Source organism: Tachyglossus aculeatus, chromosome 12 (genome assembly GCF_015852505.1).
Source record: "Tachyglossus aculeatus isolate mTacAcu1 chromosome 12, mTacAcu1.pri, whole genome shotgun sequence".
Lineage (NCBI taxonomy): Eukaryota > Metazoa > Chordata > Mammalia > Monotremata > Tachyglossidae > Tachyglossus > Tachyglossus aculeatus.
In genome coordinates, this window is record NC_052077.1 from 17,163,676 (window position 1) to 17,186,278 (window position 22,603).

Here is a 22,603-nt window from a genome sequence, read left to right on the forward strand (position 1 = left end):
GTCAGGCACTGTAATAATAATAATAATAGTAGCATTTGTTAAGCGCTTACTAAGTGCAAAGCACTGTTCTAAGTGCTGGAGTAGATAAAAGCTAGTCAGGATAGACACAGTCCATGTCCCATATGGGGCTCACAATCTTGACCCCCATTTTACAGATGAGGAAACTGAGGCACAGAGGAGTTACATGACTTGCCCAAGATCACACAGCAGACAAGTGTTGAAGCCAGGAACAGAACCCAGGTCCTCTGACTCCATGACCTGTCTCTTTCCACTAGGCCACACTGCATGTTGTCATTATTAAAAAGGACATATTACAACCTTCATAACAGTGAAGAAATCTCTGTGAAGGAAGAGTTTAATCCCTCCTACATTGTGAGGCTCTAGTAGTTCTATCTATGCTCTGGCCTAGGCTTTGTTAGGCTACACTCTGGCTAGTCACAGGCTGAAAAGGAAGCAAGCAGAGTATCTACAGAGGCACTTGACCCCCAGTTTTATGCAAACAGGAAGATCTAGGAAAGACAGTAAGGATTTGCCAAGGCCAAGGGGTGAGAGACATTCCCCCACTGCCCGCTAAGATTCTCTATTTTTCAATTGAGGTAAATCATAATAATGAAAGAGCACAATATACCTACTGTGAGCCCTGTAATAATAGTCTAAACATCATCCCTTAGCCAAGCTCAACTAATAAAATAGGCAATTACCCTCCCTCTTAGTTGCATGCTGATACCCTTGAAGCATAAAACTTAATTATTTGAAATAAGACATAATCCCTATACAAGAACTCCTAGCTACCATAGTACCTAAGAAAAATGTGTGAATAATTTTTAATATATCAGAAATAATCCCTATACAAGGATTCCTAGCTACCATAGTACCTAAGAAAAATATTTGTGAATAATTTTTAATATATCAGAAATAATCCCTATACAAGGATTCCTAGCTACCATAGTACCCAAGAAAAATATTTGTGAATAATTTTTAATATATCAGAAGTAGTCCCTATACAAGGATTCCTAGCAATCATAGTACCTAAGAAAAATATTTGTGAATAATTTTAAATATATCAAAAATGACCAAGTTCCCATTCGAGGAAAACTGTGTGGTTATAAGCTAGCTGGAGCATCTGAAGTAACCTCCTCTGACATCCAATCCTCCCTCCACCCTCTGCTACAGGTATTTGTTATATTCTGGGGTGTACTCTAAGGCTCTCTGTACCCCAAACTTTTCTCATTTGTTTAATCCAGAAAAAAATATAATTTTAAATTTCATTCTAGGGCCATTAATGTGATTCGTTCAGTAGAATCATGCAGCTGTATTTCTTGACCAGATTCCTTTGGTATTTTATTGCTGTTCTATTTTATTTCATTTAAAATAGAGAATGAGTAAATATATCTGTTAATGTAACACCAGGTTAAAGTTGAGATTTTATATGTCTTTAGAACAAGGAATGCAGAAACTGAAGTTTCCACGGGACTTTCCCCAATGTGGGCATTCATGGGATTTCTCATCATTAGAAGGTGATAGGAAATAAATCACATAGTTTTACCAATTTTTAAGAGGACATTAAAAAAAGGTACATTTGTGACCCTCAGTAGCTACGCATCATTATGATTATGCTGTAGTTTTACCCTTACCTTCCCACCATTGCCCCCTAGAATAGCACTGCATTATGAGAGTCGATACACTAACACTTAAATTCATTTTTTTTTTAACAAGATAGGCTATGCATTCTCTAAATAATACAAAGATCAAACAGACACTCAGCTATAAAGGACAGGTCCAATTGTCTCTCAGATGAAGCAAATCATGTATCCCTTGGGGTCAAGTAAACACCAAACTTTTTTAGATAGTCTTCCAAATTTCCAACAGAATCAGCTACATTATCTTAGGTGAGTTCTTCCATGGATATTTATTGAAGCATCATTTGTCATTTACTTTTCTGGAAAAAATGGAAAAATACAATAATATTATGAATCTTAGATTAATAAGGATAATGGACAAAGTTTTTTTTTTATACTTTCGCTTCTTCCATGCTGCTACAAAGCTCTCCTCTATAGTGATCTCCAGAGCTGTGCCTTGTTGTAGAATTTGGGGAATGTAACAAAATTTTACAGTTGGAATAGTACCACTAGAATGTGATTATCCAAATCATTCTATAAAATAATATAATGGAAGAATTGGGGAATATAGTTATATAATGCAGCTCTAGATTAGTAATGGGACTCTTCCAGGAATGATTTCTATGATTTTTACAGCAAAATAAAAGCCATGCTCAGTTGCCAATACTGTCATCAGTAGCTCATTAGCACTGCAAAGAGACCCAATTGTCATTATTAAAGTTTTGGGTTTGTTTTTTTTAACAGGAGATTGACTTTAGGCTATTGCAAATAGATTCCCTGTAAGGTGATAATGACCACTAATATAAAGCATTAGAGAAATAAGTGGTAAATGCTTGAAACAAGACTTGATGCTTGAAACATTATCCCCTCGTGGGCGGGGATGATTTTTACCAATTTCTGGGACTGCTTCATACAGGGTGCTGCACATAGGAAGCACTCAATAAATATGACTGATAGACACCACTACAAATTAAATTAGTCACTTCTGTTGGATTTGGCTGGAGAATGAACCTCTTTCTGGGCTGTCTGCAGCCTGTGGACTGGATCTTGCCTCTCATTGTCCTAGGCCTTCTGTAGGGGTAGCAACTGGTGGGGTTTGCCCTGAGATTCAATCATGGAACCTGATTGAACAGGGCTTTGCTTGTTCCTCTGTTTCATTTTTTGACTGAATTCCTAAATCAGGATGATCTCATTAAATTTGAGTGCGTAAATGAGGCAGGGAGGGATTGAATAACCTCACCCTAGTCAGAGAGGTGGTCAGACACCAAATATGCGCCGCCTAGGATAGAGAGGAGATGAAATATGAAAACATGCATTGAACCATCTGCTAAAAGCACTAAAGAATAAGGACCAGACCTTTAGAAATTGGCTGTGAGCTAAATGAAAATGAGGCAGTAATAATAATATTAATAATGGTATTAAGTAGTTATTCAGTTCTAAACATTGCACTGAGAACTTGAGGTGGATAGAGGATACTCAGATCAGACGCAGTCCGTGTCCCATAGGGCTAACAGTGTAAGGCAGTAGGCTGAAAATAAATTTAAAATGTCTCTCTTCTATTTTCTGTGTGTGTAGATTCCCGTGTGTAGATACACGGGAATTGGTTTACATGGGTGTGTTTGCTGCAGTCTAGGCCTTGAGAGCAGGGGTCATGCCTACTACTTCTGATCCTTGCCTAAGTCCTTAGTACAGGGTTCTGTTCACATGTGCTCAGTGCATACTATTGATGTATAGTATACAGGGTGTGGGCAGGTGATGTGCCTTCTTGGTGGAAATAATGGGAGAGAAGCAGGAGGTGGGGATGAGAGGGAAAGGAAGTGGCTGGGTTTACTGTAGGAAGGCCAGCAAAGCAAGTGTATAGACTTTTGTATTCCGGAACCTGGAACTGTTTCTGAACGGCTTGTTTGGGAATGGCTGGAGAATAGCTCTTTAAAACAAGCAAACAAAAATTTTCTCTCCTTCCCTATACTTAGTTCTCCTAGCCTAGGTGTTTGCTTTCTTGGAACTGACATGTGACTGTCTGTTAATGCTAAAACCTGCAGTTTTTTGGAAAGGATCCCGAATCCACAAGTACCCTACTGATATGACTGTGCCCAGGAGCCCCTTTTTGCTGAAACTAAACCAGAATTTTGCTGGCAGGCTTCAGCTCTGGCCGGAAGCTGTTTGTTTAAGCCTACATTTTTGCCATGCAGTTTGCAGACATGGGCAAACCCCTAGGCTGCCCGGACACAGCTTAATTGACAGCTGCTTCCCAGGACCACCACTCCCCTCCTGGCCCCATCAGCCGGCCTGGACTCTGAAAGCTACGGATATCCATAAAAAACCTTCTCGTGTGTCTTTTTGCTGCTATTACATTACTTAACCCAAGTAATGTAACCTGCATTTGTTGCCTCTGGGTCAGGAAAGGGGTAACCACCATTCTTTACCACTGCTGATGGCCACCCTATTTCCAAAGCGTTATCCCTTCTGTCAGTCACATTTATTGAGCATTTATTATGTGCAAAGTACTGTAGAAAGCACTTGGGAGAGCACAATACAATAGATACATTCCCTGCCCACAATGAGCTTACAGTCAAGAAATGATTTTACAATCTGGTGCTCTCTGCAGGAGATTCTAATCAGGAATGGATAATCTACTAAATCCTTTCCAGTAATTCACCTTGCTCAGTGCAGACTACTTTGAATTTTTTTTCCTCTTTCTCCTTAATAGAGGCCTTTTAAAGTCCATCCCTTTAGGACAAAAAGGCCACAAATGTGTATAGATATTTTTGATCACAGATAGGCCAATGCTTCTCAATAATGGGGTTTCTGGGTCACTAGTAATGATCCAGCAGTAACACAAAATACTCACTACTACCTTTTCCCACCGGCAGAAGGAAATAGCGGAGTCCATTCCCTTACCTGGATTTTGTGATTCAACAGAATTTAAAGGAGAGCCTGGGTCCCCTGAGGTTGTGGGCTGGACATTGAAGGATTTTTTCTGCCAATGAAAACAGAAAAATGGTATTACCACTAGTCCTTGGGATTTAAGTCCTTGGAACATAATTGACAAAAATAGAAGCTTGCATTGCTTAGGCCTTTTGCTTTCTGTTACCTTAAATAGTGTTCTACCACCAATGGTCATAAAGCCAAATATGCCTGCTACATACTCAATAAGTGTTAATTTTATTTTTTAATCTTTGACAGATCCTGTTTTCTGTTTGCATATGGAGTCCTAAGCAATGCTTAAATAATGGAAACATAGGCAATGTGATGACCAATTATTATCAAAAACAGTGGCTACTCACTGAAATAACTTAGGAATTAAGTGGATATTGGAACTGAAGAAATAATTAAATAATTGCAACATTGAGAACATAAGCAATATTATTACTGGTCAGTCCAGTGGTCCGTTGAGTCTAGTATTCTGTCTCTGATAATGGTACCACAATATAGTGAAGGTCATGGATTTCTTGTCATCCAAGGAGCAGCATAGTCTAGTGAAAAGACTGCAATCCTGGGAATCAAGAGTCCAGGTTCTTATTAATCGGTAAAATTTATTGAGTGCTTACTGAATGCAGAGCACTGTACTAAGTGCTTGGGAGAGTACAGTACAACAGAGTTGGTAGACACATTCCCTGACCCCAAGGAGTTTACTTGCCAGCTGTGTGACTTTGGACAAGTCACTTAACTTCTCTGTGCCTCACTTCATCTGGAAAATGGGGATTAAGACTGTGAGCCCCACGTGGGACAACCTGATTACCTTGTATCTCCCCCAGTGCTTAGAACAGTGCTTGGCACATAGTAAGTGCTTAACAAATACCATCATTAATAATTAATTGGGCAAGTCACTCAATGTCCCTTTGGATCAGTTTCCTCATCTGTAAAATGGGGACTAAACACAGATTCTCCCTCCTTCTTAGATTGCGGGCTAGGAATGTGTCCAACCTGATTAACTTTTACTTCCCCAGTGCTTGTAACAGGGGTTTACACAAAGTAAGTGCTTAATAAACACTATAATAGTTCCTCTTCTCTTTGCCTCATCCCCACCCCCACCACAGTCCTGCCAAGACACCTGAAGCCGTTGAAACCTGAAGAATTCCGTGAAAAAGCCAGGATAGGTCTAGGTGTGATTTTTCATATTTATGTTCAGGTTTTTATTCTGCAGTGGGTTCATCTTTGTATTAGAGCAGCAAAAAGAATTATAATCTCATAGAAACATCCCTGGTTTATTTTGCATGGCACTAAATGGGTATGTGGAGTAGCAGTAGCATATGAAAATAAGTACAAAATAGGTCTGGGCTACAGAGAGAGAGCTTGTGGTTGCCTGTAGGCCTCAGTATTTAGACGAAATGGAGGAGGCTTTACTCCTAGCCATTGTGTGAACATAATTGGCGTAGCAGGTGTGGGTGTGTGTGTCCAACTTTCCTCACTGTACCTCGTTCTCACCTGTCCCGCCATCGACCCCTGGCCCACATCCTCCTGCTGGCCTGGAATACCCTCCCTCCACACATCCGCCAAGCTAGCTCTCTTCCTCCCTTCAAAGCCTTACTGAGAGCTTGTCTCCTCCAGGAGGCCTTCCCAGACTGAGCCCCCTTTTTCCTCTCCTGCTCCCCATCCCCCCCCACCCTACCTCCTTCCCCTCCCCACAGCACCTGTATATATGTCTGTACAGATTTATTACTCTATTTTACTTGTACATATTTACTATTCTATTTATTTTAATGATGTGTATCTAGCTTTATTTCTACTTATTCTGATGACTTGACACCTGTCCACATGTTTTATTTGTTGTCTGTCTTCCCCTTCTAGACTGTGAGCCCGTTGTTGGGTAGAGACTATATATATTGCCAACTTGTACTTCCCAAGCGCTTAGTACAGTGCTCTGCACACAGTAAGTGCTCAATAAATATGATTGAATGAATGAACTTTCCTCAGAAGCACATGGAAGGGGAGGTAGAAAGTGGGTGTGCAGGGGATGGTCTGTGTTTCTTGTTCATTGAGCTATGACATTTCAACTGGAAATGTGACTTTGGGAGAATATCTCATACCCTACTAAGGTATCATACCCTACTAAAAGTTGCAGTCTTACCTTCACCACTTTTATGACAAAAGCAATGAGGAGGATGACACCGATGATACCACATACCACAGCATAAATAACGACTGCTGTCACTAAAGAGAAAGCACACAGAGCACAGGATGAGTTGCAGAGAAGTGAAATGATTGGAACTGCAGAGCCGTGCTAGAACAGGTTCAGTACATGAGCACTTCATGATTTCCTTTAAAAGGACATTAAAAGAATCACATTCCAATTTTAAATGCTTAAACTGCCCAGTTGATTCTTCTTCTTATAATATATTGTTCAAATGTTAAAATTCTATAGGTAATAGTCGGCAATTTTGTCAACGCAGAATGGAATCTTCATATTATAGGAGTGAAACGGAGTAACCATGCAATTCTAAAGCCCCCTCTGTATCTCCATTATGAGGGAACTCCCACTGATAATATTATTATTATTATTGTTGGTGCATCTAAGTATTTTTCATTTGCTTTGAGCTAGGAGAGATATTCCATTAATGAATCAGGCAGAAATGGCCATGTCTACAATGCGAGGCAGTCGGAAACAGTTTAGAAGTGTCTTGGCAGTTTGTTCCTACAGTATAATCATTTTAGCTATCCTGGTTTGTGTGGTTTTTTTTGTTTTTTTTTTCAAGACTTCTCAACCCAATCCAAACTAGGGAGCAATAAGGTTTCTTAAAGCAATTGAGCTCCTCTGTATCTTCATTGAGGGAACGCCCACTGATAATATTATTATTATTACTATTGGTGCATCTAAGTATTTTTCATGTGCTTTGAGCTAGGAGAGATATTCCATTAATGAATCAGGCAGAAATGGCTATGTCTACAATGCAGGGCAGTAGGAAACACTTTAGAAGTGTCTTGGCAGTTTGTTCCTACAGTATAATCATTTTAGCTATCCTGGTTTGTGTGTTTTTTTTTTTTTTTTTCAAGATTTCTCAACCCAATCCAAACTAGGGAGCAATAAGATTTCTTAAAGCAATTGAGCTTTGCCCATCTTGGGCTCCTGGAGGTGAGGCAGGTGGCCACGGGTTGATTCCTTCATGCATATTTCCTGATTGTTCCGGGCATTTACAATGACAGATCATGTCTAGAGGTGCTGACGTTTCTGTCGTCTCTCCCCTCCTTCTCTCCTTCCTTCCCCTATCCCTTCCCTGTCCCCCCACCTCCCTCCACTCTACTGCTGCTCTTAGACTCTGGGAATGGCCCTAGGTCACCCAGCCCGGCAGCAAGCTGAGGTCCCAGATTTGTAACACAACGTTGGAAAGGGAGACACCAAGTCTGAGATACTCTGACAATAAGGGAAATATGATGATACCAGAGTTCCTAGAGCAGGAGTGGAATTGGTGCTTGGGATGAGGTCCTTCTTACATTTTATGGTATTTATATAGCATTGGAGAAACACTAGACAGAGACAGCATTGTTCAGTATAAATACCACCGATTTATTGATAGGCACTCAGCATTTTGGGATTGCTTCATATGGCAGTGTTACCAAATCTTTTTTTAGAATAGTGTACTTAGAAAAACCACAGTTGTCCACATTAGACCTGACTTACATTGGCTCAGCCCAAGACTAGGTGAACCAAGTGAAGAGTTCTAGATTATTTTAATTTGCTCCAAGAAAACTGCTGAGCTTTGCAAATTTTAGCCCCAAGGGAGTGGTTTTTGAAACTATCTCATTAGCCCTCCTAAATCAGCGAATTGATGAGAAAATTGACAATCCTCCTCTTGGTGTACTATAAACCCAGCCTCAACGGGGGAATAGGAGGAGCCTACTGAGATAGAATGTTGTCCCTGAATATCAGCAAGGAATACGGAATTCTGACTCTGCCCCAGAACCCAAATAACCATCGGACTCAAGGGGCCTTAGGAAATTATTCCTACTTTAAAGTTACTCCATGGCCAATCAGGAAGTTACTACTTTAAGGCATGTAAATAGCATACTGTACAATTTCTGTTCTTTAAAATTAGCAACAACAAAGACAACCTAGGGAACAAAGAAAAGGGAGGTTGTTTGCAAGGTTGGAAAGTCTACATGAAACTGTTGGCATACCTGGTCCTGTGAACACGTGGTCCATTTCAGGCCCTGTTGATGGGGGGGGGGAAAGGACAGAGTTAGAAGAATGTTACTCTTTGTAATTAGAATAGTTCAGATCTGTTCCAGTTAAAGAAAAGGGAAGAATGTTACTCTTAGTACAATGCTCTCCACATGGTAGGTACTTAATAAATACCTTTATTTCTACTAGATCATGGGAAGCAGCATGTCTTAATGGAAAGAGCATGGGACTGGAAGTCAGAGGACGTGGGTTTCAATCCCGGCACAGCCACATACCTGCTGTGTGACTTTGGCAAGTCCCTTGACTTCTCTGTGTCTCAGTTCAGTCATCTGAAAATCAGGGATCCAATACCTCATCTCCCTCCTACTTCAGTTGTGAGCCCCATGTGGAGCCTGATTACCTTGTATCTACCCCAGCACTTAGTATAGTGCTTGGCACATAATAAGCACTTAACAAATACCACTACTTGTAATTATAAAATTTGTACTATTTCCTGCTATAGAGGTCTTTCTCCTTCTTCTACTATTTATAGATAATTTTTTGTCTATCTGTTCATCCATTGGGTTACACATTTCTGGAGGGCAATGATCACATGTCAGATTTCTGTTGTACTCTCCAAAGTGCCGAGTTCGGTGGTTCCCACTTAGAAGGTGCTGAACAAATGCCATTGATGGTGACGGAGGGCAAGCTGCTGAGCAAAGGAGCTCTAAGAGGGGCAGTTTCCCCACCAAATGCCCTCCCTCAGTAGATGCTAAGTTCCTTCAGGGCCGGGCTAATGTTTTCCAACTCTGTTGTACTCTCCCAGTTGCAGTACAGTGCTCAACAAAATAGTATTAGACCCTCAGGATCTGGACATCCCCTTCTGGAGCTCACTTAACCACCAAAGTCACCTTCCCTACCACCATAGCCTCTTGCCCTAGGACTTTGATCTGATCCCATAGGGAAGCTTCCTCCTCTTTTTATTCTGGTTTTACTGAATTCATGGTCTTTCAGCATCCCTCCCACTCATGACTACTGCCTTGTAGAAGTGAGTGTTGTTTTTACATCAAGGGTTAACTCTCCTGAATTGCCACTGTCTTCATCAACAGTATTTATTGAGTTCTTACTTTATGCAGAGCACTGTACTAAGCTCTTGGGAAAGTACAGAGTTGTTGAGACACCTTCCCTGTCCACATTGAGTACCATCAACATGCTTCGTTGGTGAGCACCGGCTGTATACACATTTACATACATGTTAAAACACCTATGTGTATAAAAATCCCAACTCCCTACCAAGAGAGGTAGATTGTTAAAAAGATCCGACCAAAGGCCTATTCAAGTCCCTGTCTGAAATTTTCAAGCAGCCATGCAACCGCTTTCATCAACCATTTTGAGAGGATGTAGAAGATTGACAAACAGGAGCCCAAGACATATTTGCCTGATGTAAACTTCTTGTGAGCATTAACAAGGGGTTGCAGGAGTGTGCTGTCCGTGAGGCGTTTGCCATCCGAAGCATCTCTGCTACCTCAAATGATATGCTCTGGATTTGGACAGCTGTGGTGAGGACATGAAAGGGAGTAGACTGGCCAAGGGCACAGAAAGCAGGTACGGGGAGGCAACTCTACAGCCAAGGTGGCAGTGAACCCATGAGTGAAGGAGCCAGGGCAGGAACAAAGCCAGATGTTAGATATGGCAGCTATAGCCACAAATCAAAGGGTTTTTTTCCTGTGGGACCTAGGGCCTGGTTATGCATTGGCCTCCTCTGTCACCCTCACCCACCCTCACTGATAGTCATACGTTAAACATGAAGGAAAATAACTACATTCTACCACATCTCCCTGTTGAATCTCTTTTATATGCTCTTGTGGCCTGTGCCCTGAAAATTCCCCCTAACTGGAGGGCAAAACTTCCATTCAATCTCATCATCTTCTGGGGTTCTTTGCATCTAGAACTTGTGTTGTGGGGTACCCAGATGAAGTGATCATCCAGTCATAGCTTTTGTATTAAAAAAGCACAAGCAGGCCACAACACTCGCTAGAACTAGAGCCCTTTAGTAGTACTTGACTCCAGTGGAGACGATGAAGTGTTCAGACATGGCTTTGAGTTTGACTCCTGTGTGCACTATTTCTATAAGGCAGGGGGGAGGCCTAGTGGGAGGAGCTTTGGCTGGGAGTCAGAGGACCTGGATTCTAATCCCAGTCCCACCACCTGCCTGCTGTGTGATCTTGGGCAAGACACAACATCTTTGTGCCTCAGTTTTCTCATCTGTAAAATGGGGATTCAATACTTGTTCTCCCCATCTTCTAAACTGGGAGTCTTGTGTGGGACGGGGACTGTGTCTGACCTGATTAACTTATATCTGTCCTAGTGCTTAGAAAAGTGTTTGACACTATGTAAGCACTCAACAAATACCATAACAAATATCATAATAATAAAGTATTTACAAAAGGCTTGGGAATGAAGGCTTAAGCCATGGAGGCTTTAATCTCAATACTGGGAGAGAGGCAGAGGAATTTAGGTGCCAGTAGACCTTGTTAGTGATGTCTTGGGAGTTCTCTCCTGGAATTCCAGTGGAAAGATCTGTATCTTCCCATTTATTGAGCAAACCTCCTCCCACAAATACATATATTGATAGTGTGTGTCTATTTTTGTGTGTCTCTATCATGCACACACACCTCCACCTGCATAAGTTTTTTATGGCATTTAAGTGCTTACTATGTGCCAGGCACTGTACTAAGCACTTGGGTAGATATAACTTAGTGAGGTTGGACACAATCCCTGTCTCTCGTGGGGATCACAGTCTTAATTCTCATTTTACAGATGAGGGAACTGAGGCACAGGAAAGTGAAGGGGCTTGCCCAAGGTCACACAGCAGATAAGCGATGGAGCTGGGATTAGAACCCAGGTCCTTCTGATGCCCAGGTCCATGCTCTATCAACTGGGCCATGCTGTTTCCCTTAGTTTTAGTTTTTAATTAGCTATAGCAGCCAACACAGGGAAAAAAAGTGTACATATGTTGGATGTCAGGAACAAGAGGGAGAGTAGTTTTGGGAGACAGGAAGACATGGAAATTTTCCAAGGGCAAGTGCACAGGAGGAATCCAAGAAGGAGATGAGAGAAGAAAGCACAGTTTGAAAGGCAGTTTTCTGAGAGTCGCAAGGATTTGGAAGGCAACATGTTGCTAGGATTACTGCTCTTTCTAAGCAGTTTGGCTGATAGTTCAGCATAATAGATCATTCACAAACAAGGGGTAGAGAAAATCAAACCTCTAGGTGCATGAGTAGGTGGGGTTCCAGACAGGGTCTTTGTTTCATCAGTTGTCTGACTAGTAGGTGGGATTGTCGATTGTGCAAGGGTGGATACAAGCCCTAGGAAAAAGATGGGGGGGAAGGTGATCAAAAAAGGTGTCACAAGGTGCCATTCTGCATGCAGCTGAAACCGTACTGGGCCACACTAGAAACCAAACTAAAGGGAATATTAATGAAAGAAAAAAGATCCATGAGCACCGCATGAGGTAGGGCTGCCTAATTTTAACAGTGTATTTTTTTTATGGTGCTTACTACACCATTTTGCTTGTAGTAGATACTTAAATACGATCAGGCAAAAACTCCTCACCCTGGGCTTCAAGGCTCTCCATCACCTCGCCCCCTCCAACCTCACCTCCCTTCTCTCCTTCTCCAGCCCAGCCCTCACCCTCCGCTCCTCTGCCGCTAATCTCCTCACCGTGCTTCATTCTCGCCTGTCCCGCCATCAACCCCCGGCCCACATCCTCCCCCGGCCTGGAATGTCCTCCCTCCGCACATCCACCAAGCTCGCTCTCTTCCTCCCTTCAAGGCCCTACTGAGAGCTCACCTCCTCCAGGAGGCCTTCCCAGACTGAGCCCCCCCCCCACCCCCCGCCTTACCTCCTTTCCCTCCCCATAGCACCTGTATACATGTTTGTACGTATTTATTACACGATTTATATATTTTATTTGTACATGTTTCTTCTATTTATTTTATTTTGTTAATATGTTTTGTTTTCTTCTCTGTCTCCCCCTTCTAGACTGTGAGCCCACTGTTGGGTAGGGACCGTCACTATATGTTGCCAACTTGTACTTGTCAAACGCTTAATACAGTGCTCTGCACACAATAAGCACTCAATAAATACGACTGAATGAATGAATGGTGAAAATAGCCTGAAACTAATTCCTTTAGACTAGTAGTGGGAAGACTTACAGGGTTAGCCTGAAATTCTGCATCTGTTTTATAAAGTGCAAATGATGGTACTGAATACATTTGTAAACCCAAGTGAATAAATTCCCGCTAGGATTTTTTTTTCTTAATTAAAATAATAATTGTGGCTTTTGGTAAGCTCAATATGCCAAATGCTTGGATAGATACCAGACTATCTGATTGGATGCAGTCCCTGTCCCACGTGGGGCTCATGGGAGGGAGAACAGGTACTTAATCCCTATATAACAGCTGAGATGCAGAAAAGTTAATTGATTGTCCAAGGATGCATAACAGGTGGAGCTGGGATTAGACCAATGGTATTGATGGGGTGAACTTGTTGCATCTCATTAACTTGGTTGCATTGTACTTTTCCAAGTGTGTAGCACAGTGCTCCGCACATATAGCATGCACTCAAAAATCCCCAGTCTCGTGCTCTTTGCACTAGGACCCATTGCTTTCCCCTCATACTCTGGGCTTTCATCTTTGATTTTAGATTCTGACCACATTTGAGGGGTGACAAGTGCAGGGAGAAAGAACTTTGAAATCCAGCCAGTGAGGGAGCTGGAGTGGCCATTGATGGCCCCCATAAATACCAGACAGAGGTATGTGGCAACTGAATATATTTGCAAACTCACATGAATACATATATCCTTATCTCCTCCAAGAGACATTCCTTAACCCTGCCTTTCCTCTTCTCCCACTCCTTTTTATGTCACCCTGACTTGCTTCCTTTGTTCATCCACCCCTCCTAACCCCACAGTACTTACGTAGGTATCTGTAATTTATTTATTTACATTAATGCCTGTCTCCTCTGCTCTAAATTCTAGGCTTGTTTTGGGCGGGGAATATGAATGTGACAGTTTCTTGTTATATTATAAGCTTCCAAGCACTGAGAACAGTGCTCTGCATACAGTACTAAGTCCGATTGAATGAATTGAACAAATTGATTCATAATCACCCCGATGTGGTGTTTTTACATGCCTCTGGACTAGAGAAATTAACATGCAAAGGCTCTTGCATAACTCTTGAAGACTTTTGGTGGGGCTTGTAGCCTGTTGGGTTTGGAGATGGATCGATGAATTAGAAGTGTATTCTGACAAAGTTTCCAATGATGTTCTGAAGGAATTCTTTCCTCCTGCACTGCCTATGGAATGGTCTGACAGAGTCTGTGCTGCAGACACCAGGAAGAGATCATTAAAAATCACTGCTATTGCCCTTTCATAGCCTCTGTTGAAATGAAGGACATGAGAAGCAGAGGAGCCCAGTGGAAAGAGCTCTATCCGGGTTGTCAGGGGATTTGATTCTGCCTCTTGCTGTTGGCTGACCTCAGGCAAATCACTTACCTTCTCTATGCCTCAGTTTCCTCATCTATAAATTGGGGATTAAATACCTGTTCTCCTGTGAACCCCATGTGGTAATGGGACTGTGTCAGATCTCAGTACCTTGTATCTATCCCAGCACTTAATAATAATAATAATAATGTTGGTATTAAGCACTTACTATGTGCCAAGCACTGTTCTAAGCGCTGGGGTAGATACAAGGTAATCAGGTTATCCCATGTGGGGCTCACAGTCTTCATCCCCATTTTACAGATGAGGGAACTGAGGCCCAGAGAAGTGAAGTGACTTGCCCAAGGTCACACAGCTGACAAGTGGCGGAGCTGGGATTAGAACTCATGACCTCTGGCCCCCCAGCCCATGCTCTTTCCACTGAGCCACACTGCTTCTCACTTAGTACAGCGCTTGGCTCATAGTAATCACTTAACAAATACCACAATGCCTTCTATTGTTTTTAGCATGGACTCGGCAATGTGGTCAATCCAGATTATCCATATTATATGAGAAGCAGCTTGGCTCAGTGGCAAGAGCACAGGCTTGGGAGTCAAAGGTCATGGGTTCTAATCTTGCCTCTGCCACTTATCAGCTGTGTGACTTTGGGCAAGTCACTTCACTTCCCTGTGCCTCAGTCACCTCATCTGGATTACAACTCTGAGCCCCATGTAGGACAACCTGATTACTTTGTATCTACCCCAGTGCTAGAACAGTGCTTGGTACATAGTAAGTGTTTAACAAATACCATCATTTCTTCTAGACTGTGAGCCCATTGCTGGGCAGGGTTTGTCTCTATTTGTTGCCAAATTGTACTTTCCAAGTGCTTAGTACAGTGATCTGCATCCAGTAAGCGCTCAATAAATTTGATTGAATGAATCTCCTTTGCACCTCTTCCTTAGCTGCTTCATTTGCCTTGCTAGTTTCACTACTAATTACTAATTGTATTGTACTCTCCCAAGGTCATAATACAATGCTCTTCATGCAGTAAGCATTCACTTCTCTGTCCCTTCACTTCCATATCAAAAAAAAAAAACCTCCTTCATCATCGATTTGAAACACTCAATCAGCTCACCCCCTCCTACCTGTCTTCACTGATCTACTACTGCAGCCCTATAACACCAACTTAACTCACTGAGTCCTGATCTTGTCTATCCCATGTTCTTCCCAAACCCTGGGACGTTCTCACCCTCCATATATGCCAGACTACCACGCTCTCCACCTTCAAAGCATTGTTCAGGTCAAATCTCCTGAAGAAACTTTTCCTGATTAAGCTCTTTTCCCTGATTCCTTCTCCCCTCTGTATTGTTCATGCACTTGGATCTGTGACCTTTGGGCATTTGATATTCACTCCATCCTCAACCCCACAGTACTTATGAACAGATCTTTAAATTATATATCATACATTATTTATATTGTTTGTTTTCCCCTCTAGGCTGTAAACTCACTGGGCAGGGAATGTGTCTGCCAACTCTGTACTGTACTCTCCCAAGCTCTTAGTACAGTGCTCTATACCTAGTAAGCACTCAATAAATGCCATTGATGAGGATGATGATGATGATGGTGAATGGACTGGTTGGCGGCACAGTTGGCTCACTTGTTGAAATTTGTTTCGAAAGAAATTAAGGTGCCTCGGCTAGCATTATTAAAAAATTGTAATTTAAATTCAGCTAGTTTCTCCCCAAACCTATCAAAAACAAATGCATGAAGAGAAAGAAAAATCCCCTAACATTATTACTGGAGGATTTTCAAACACTTTTAAAAAAATATATAATCCCCCTCTTCTCCCCACTGCCCAGGATACTCTGTCTAACAGGCTCTCTCAAAAACAACTCCATTCTTTTAAGCTCTGAGCCTTTCCCTCCAATTTGTAATGTGCTTTATCTCATTACAAAAAGAATTTATAGTAGAAACAATTGTGTATATGTACGTACACACACACACACACATACATACATGCATACTTTTCAAATGCTACTATTAGTTAATTTTATATATATATATATATATATATATATAATTAGGTCATTATGTTTACCCAAGTATATTATTTTATTTGGAATTGATGAGCATTATTATTGAAAGCAAGCTGATTACATATGTTTTTTAAGGCTTAGTAATTTACATTAATAGTTTTTTTAGCATGACTCATTTACATATTTTACTTAAAGTTATTTGGTTCAAGGTTAAATCTTGGGGAACAGCTTAAAGTAATAGCATCACATTCAATACTCCAGGATAAGATGAAAAAAGCTTTTACTTACTCAAAAGCAGAAACACAAGAACTTGTCTTTCGAACATCCTCAGCTCCTAATTTTATTTCCAAAACCCAGAACAAGAATGTGTGACCGTGACTCGCAGCCTCCAGGAGCAGTCTACGCTATCTGGCCGTTCCAGCTTTTTGGGACGCTTATCTGTCACTAGACATTAGTAGGTCTTTTGAGAAATGGCACACAGTATTTTTGTTGACCTGCGCTTTTTAAAAATATCAAATGTAGCCTTCATACCAGTGAACTGTGAACACTGGAACGTGACAAGCTTGCTACATTAAAAGCTCCATCCACTGTCTCAAGTTCCTTTCCTCCAATTCTCTCCTTGACCCCTTCCAATCTGGCTTCTGTCCCCTTCACGCCACAGAAACTGCCCTCTCAAAGGTCACCAGTGATCTCCTTCTTAGACAAATCCAACGGTCTCTACTCCATCATAATCCTCCTCACAGTCTAAGCTGGCTCCAATACTGTCGACAACCCCCTTGTCCTGGAAACATTACCCAACCTTGTCTTCAATGACACTGTCCTCTCCTGGTTCCCCTCCTATCTCTCTGGCCGCTCATTCTCAGTTCCTTTCGTGGGCTCCTCCTCCTCTGCCTCCCATCCCCTAATTGTGGGTGTCCCTCAAGATTCCATTCTGTGTCCCCTTCTATTCTCCATTTACTTCCACTCTCTTGGAGAACTCATTCTCTTCCATGGCTTTAGCTGCCACCTCTATTTGGATGATACCCAAATCTACATCTCTATCCATAATATTCACTCATTCAATAGAATTTATTGAGCACTTATTGGTGCAGAGCACAGTACTAAGCACTTGGGAAGTACAAATCGGCAACATATAGAGACGGTCCCTACTCAACACTGGGCTCACAGTCTCTCTCCCTTCAGTCTCTCATTTCTTCCTGCCTTCGAGACATCTCTACTTGGGTGTCCTCCCTTCACCTCAAGTTTAATATGCCTAAAAAAGACCTTCTTATCTTCCCACCCAAACCCTTGCTGTGGGTAGGGAACATGCTTATCAACCCTTTTGGATTGTCCCCTTCTAAATGCTTGATTGACAGAGAAGTTGTCTCTCACCCAAAATCATGCACAGAAGGCAGGTGGCAAAAATGGGATTAGAAACTAGGTCTGCTGACTCTCAGGCTCATGCTCTTCCCCCTAGGGCAAACTACTTTTCTGAAAAATGAAAGTTGGGTAATACTATTCTTTTACCTATAGACACGTCAGAGCAACTCCATGCCGGGCTCCTGGCATAACTCGATAAGGCAGGTGGACCCAGTATAAGTGGGGAGTTGAGTTTCAAGAAAGTTTTGAGTTCCGTAAAGTCTCCAAAAATGTTTATCAGACTGAGGCAGGCAGTCTGAGGCAGACAGTGTTAAGAAGGGGCACACCCTCAGAACCAGCTTTGTGGCTTCAGAACTGAAAGCCGAACTTGACAAACTCTAAAGAGTTCTTGTTCCTGACTGCATATTCTTGAAATTGAGCATCAGGCCCAACCGGAGCATAGGTTGCTACAGTCCTTGAAATTCCCCGTTAGGAACATTTCTTGAGTGCTTACTTTATGCAGAGAGAAGCAGCATGGCACAATGGATAGAGCAAGGGCCTGGGAGTTGGAAGGTCATGGGTTCTAATCCTGGCTCTATCACTTGTCTGCTGTGTGACCTTGGGCAAGTCACTTAAATTCTCTGTGCCTCAGTTACTTCATCTGTAAAATGGGGATCGAGACTGTGAGCCCCATGTGGGACAGGGACCGTGTCAAACCTAATTTACTTGTATCCACCCCAGTGGCTGGCACATAGTAAGCACCTAACAAATATTATTATTATTATTATTTTTATTATTATAATTAAGCACCTGGAAGAGTATAATAATCATGATCCATGCCTTCAAGGAGCTTAGCAGGGGAGGTAGACATTAAATAAGTTACAGGTAGAGAGAATCAGAGAGATTCCTGAAGAAAACCCAGGAATCTGGCCCAATCCATCAGTGGCATTTGTTGAACGCTTACTGTATGTAAAGCACAGTACTAAGTGCTTTTGGAGCATTCAATACAACAGAGTTGGCAGATATGTTCCGTACCCTCTAGGAGTTAGAAAGACCTGGGTTCTAATCCCAATTCTTCTACTCATCTGCTGAGTGACCTTGGGGGAGTCACTTAACTTCTGTGCCTTAGTTACCTCACCTGTAAAATAATAATAATAATAATGGCATTTATTAAGCACTTACTATGTGCAAAGCACTGCTGTAAGTGCTGGGATCAAGACTGTGAGCCTTGTATGGGACATGGACTGTGTCCAATCTGATTAACTTGTATCTACATACCTGGCACATAGTAAGCACTTAGCAAGTACCATTAAAAATAAAAAGGAGCTTTCAGACTAGATGAGGACCCAGACAAAATAAATTATGTATATGTACATAATGGCTGTGTAGCTGAGGGCAGGATAAACATAAAGATAAATATAAAGAGCACAGATTCAAATGCATAGGTGATGCAGGAAGGAGCAGGAGTAGAGGAAATGAGGGCTTAGATGGGAAAGGCCCCTTGGAGGAGTTGGGATTTTAATAACTCTTTGAAGGTGGGGAGACTTGTGGTCCGTCAGTTTGGATGGGGAGGGAGCTCCAGGCTGGGAGGGGAGATGGGCAAGGGTTCAAATGAGATTGAGGTGCAGGCTGGGTTGTAGTAGGAGATCACTGAGATAAGGTAGGAGGGGGAGAGATGATTGAATGCCCAAGTAATAATAATAATAATGATGGTACTTAAGTGCTTACTATGTGCCAAGCACTCTTCTAAGTGCTGGGTTAAGTACAAGGTAATCAGGTTGTCCTACTTAGGGACAGAGGCACAGAGAAGTTAAGTGACTTGCCCAAAATCACACAGCAGACAAGGGGCAGAGTAACCACCGGTTCTTCCCTCTCTCCTTTCAATTTGCCCAGCAGCACCACCTTGCCTTTCTGTCTTGAAGGGTGGCTGGGGGACAGAAGAATAAAAAATCTCCCATCACACATGGGAATTGAAGGGACACGTTGACCTGGGGCCCTTCTCTGGATTGAAGAGTACTAAATTGGATAGAACAGTGAAGGCAGCTTTTTACATACCCTGATGGCAACAATTCTCTATTTTTTTTTCTTTTAATGGTATTTAAATGCTTACTGTGGGCCAAGCACTGTACTAAGCGCTGGGGTAGATACAAGATAATCAGGGTGGATACAGCCCATGTCCCACCTGGAGCTCGCAATCTTAATCACCATTTTACAGATGACGTAACTGAGGCAAAGAGAAGTTAAATGACTTGCCCAATGTCCCACCGCAGACAAGGGGCAGAGCTGGGATGAGAGCCCAGGTTCCTCTGGCTCCCAGGCCGGTGTGCTATCCAGCAGGCCACACTGCTGCTCTATTTCCACGACCTTGGGGTGTAGTGGAACCAGGCATCATGAAAGGGTAGTCCCCTGTCTCCCATGGGTCCTGCAACTCTCCCCGAACTGGAATGAATCAACTGGGTCCCCGTGATTTTATGCAGAAACTTTAAATTGGTGCCATGAAGCCAGTATGACTTTGGGGCCAGCCATCCTCCTGTTTGGCAAATCCCTCTAAGATTGGCTGTCTTGGAGCCGGCTTGTCTGGATGGCTTCCTGAGTGTATTTGGGTTCAGCCCTGCTCGTGAAGAGGAGGTGGTGTGGGGAAGCAATGTTTTAACAGGTGATGGAGAAAGGTTGCCCGAAGCCTATCATTTGTTGAGGGAGTCATGGTGTAGCAGGCCACCCGTGCATCAGTCCCTGTACTAAGTTCAGAAGCTTCCACATCAGTAACCTTCCTGAGTGATTGAGAGTTCTCTAGAGGTTCATCTTCTCTAGTATTGCAGCAAAGATGATGGTTCTGGAAACTCCTGGAGTATCCGCTCAAAATCCTTCCTGCTGTTCCTCCCACCCCCACCTCCCTCTGTCCCCCCCGATCAGGTTAGGTGACTGAGGATGTGTATGTACCTGTTCAGGTAGGGGCAGCGAGGCTTCTTTAAGAACAAACTAAAAACCTTGTCATTTATTTTCACAGCTAAGAGCTCCCTACTTCCTCTTGCCTATTTATTGTGTGCCGCTCATTTCCCTCATTAATAAAGGGGCCCAAAAGACAGAGCTCATTTCTCTGGGAGAATAGAGGCTTCCCGAATGGCTGACCACACCCTCCTTTGGAGTCTTACTGCTGCACAAAGTGAGAGAGGGTTAGTTGGCCTCCTGAGGGCCTGCAGGATGTGGTTTGATGTCCTTAAAGTTGTAAAGAGTCTGGACAAGGTGAACATGGAATTGTTAACTAAATCCCACAACACCAGGCTGAGGCGGCACCATTGAAGCTGGATGGTGGCTTCAAGAAAAATGGCATTTAATGGCATTTATTAAGCGCTTACTATGAGAACTATTATGTTTCCCTGCATGCAATATTCCATATGACATCATCTGGAATTCTGTTCAAACCCCTGAACGTACAGTGTTTTCTCAGAGTCGCCTTGCTCCAGACCTATTGAGTTCCCCACATGGAGACCTGCTCACAGTGGCTTCACTTCCAACTTGGGCTGGGCGCTTTAAAATTTCTATTAATAATAACTGTGGCCTTAGTGAAGCGCTTACTATATTTCATGCACTGTATTAAGATCTAGGGTAGATACAATAATATTGATAGTATTTATTAAGCGCTTACTATGTACAAAGCACTGTTCTAAGTGCTGGGGAGGTTACAAGGTGATCAGGTTGTCCCACGGTGGGCTCACAGTCTTCATCCCCATTTTACAGATGAGGGAACTGAGGCCCAGAGAAGTGAAGTGACTTGCCCAAAGTCACACAGCTGACAATTGGCAGAGCCGGGATTTGAACCCATGACCTCTGACTCCAAAGCCCGGGCTCTTTTCCACTGAGCCACGCTGCTTCTCTGGTCTTAGATTACACGCCAGTTGCGTGACCTTGGGTAAATCCCTTAACTACTCTGTGCCTGTACATGGATGGCAATTGATAATAGTGTCCAGTATACAGATGATTGGAAGCCTGGGGAGTCACGGCAGTAGCTGTTACACTGAAGGCCATTTTGGTGTCCTGATAGGAAAAAAACCCCCAGGACAAACCAAAAAAGCACTGTCAGCACAGTGGGGAATTTCAGAAGCTCTTTCTTCGATCCTATTTGTGTCAGAACTCTAAGCAATAGTTTCAGATTTAAGGCTCTCACCCTACGAAGGGATAGTCACTGTTGCAGTCCATAGGGGAGCTAATTGGCAGCAACTCATTTTGGACATTTTGGACCTGTATATATGTATATATGTTTGTACATATTTGTTACTCTAGTTATTTATTTTACTTGTACATATCTATTCTATTTATTTTATTTTGTTAGTATGTTTGGTTTTGTTCTCTGTCTCCCCCTTTTAGACTGTGAGCCCACTGTTGGGTAGGGACTGTCTCTATATGTTGCCAACTTGTACTTCCCAAGCGCTTAGTACAGTGCTCTGCACATAGTAAGCGCTCAATAAATACGATTGATGATGATGATGACAAAAATGATCCCAAGAAAAGCGTCTCCTAGGGGTGTCATCTCATCCCTGTCCACTAGAGGTCACCAAAGGTACAGACCATTGGGGGCTGATTTGTCTTCGCGAGTCACAGAAATTCGCCTTTAATTCCCAAACTTCCTCTATGATGGAGGTTTAAGTTTTTAATGCCTTTTTCTTCTCCAGTCTACCGGGAATAAGTGACTTGGATGGGTTTCCTCTGACATTAAATACTGCCTGAAACAGACAGTCCCCCATCTATGGAGCTATTTGAAACAGATGGGCGTTTCTTGTGAATGTGATTTATTTCCTCCTCTGATACTGAAGAGCTCCTTGGCCGATACCCTGTGAATGCCAGTTCTGAGCAATGTTGTTCGAGACAGAACCACAGAACACCCAGCAGAAGCACACCCCGTTTCAAGTGAAACAGCATGGACCATTTCAAGGAAAAAAACCGTGTGCCTTGACTGGTTCCATGTGTGGGGTGTGTAGGCTTCAATGAAGCAGAACATTCAAGAACACCGACTGCATCTTTTGAGTCACAG

At 42.6% G+C, this 22,603-nt stretch overlaps 1 protein-coding gene across 2 annotated transcripts; it reads right to left on the minus strand.

Moving 5' to 3' along the window:
* Positions 1-1,589: 1,589 nt before the first annotated feature.
* Positions 1,590-16,577, minus strand: LOC119935866 (glycophorin-A-like). 2 transcript variants are annotated; one of them, XM_038755417.1, is made up of 7 exons: positions 16,525-16,577; positions 11,985-12,086; positions 8,736-8,768; positions 6,691-6,773; positions 4,521-4,599; positions 2,860-2,898; positions 1,590-1,939 (listed from the first exon to the last, which is right to left on the minus strand). In XM_038755417.1, exons 1-6 carry the CDS (start codon positions 16,559-16,561, stop codon positions 2,861-2,863), a joined length of 372 nt encoding a protein of 123 aa, XP_038611345.1. In that variant the 5' UTR covers positions 16,562-16,577; the 3' UTR covers positions 1,590-1,939; position 2,860. The 2 variants fall into 2 exon arrangements, with proteins under 2 accessions (XP_038611345.1, XP_038611346.1); XM_038755418.1 differs by lacking the exon at positions 2,860-2,898 and having other exon boundaries at positions 1,903-1,939.
* Between the last annotated feature and the right edge of the window lie 6,026 nt (positions 16,578-22,603).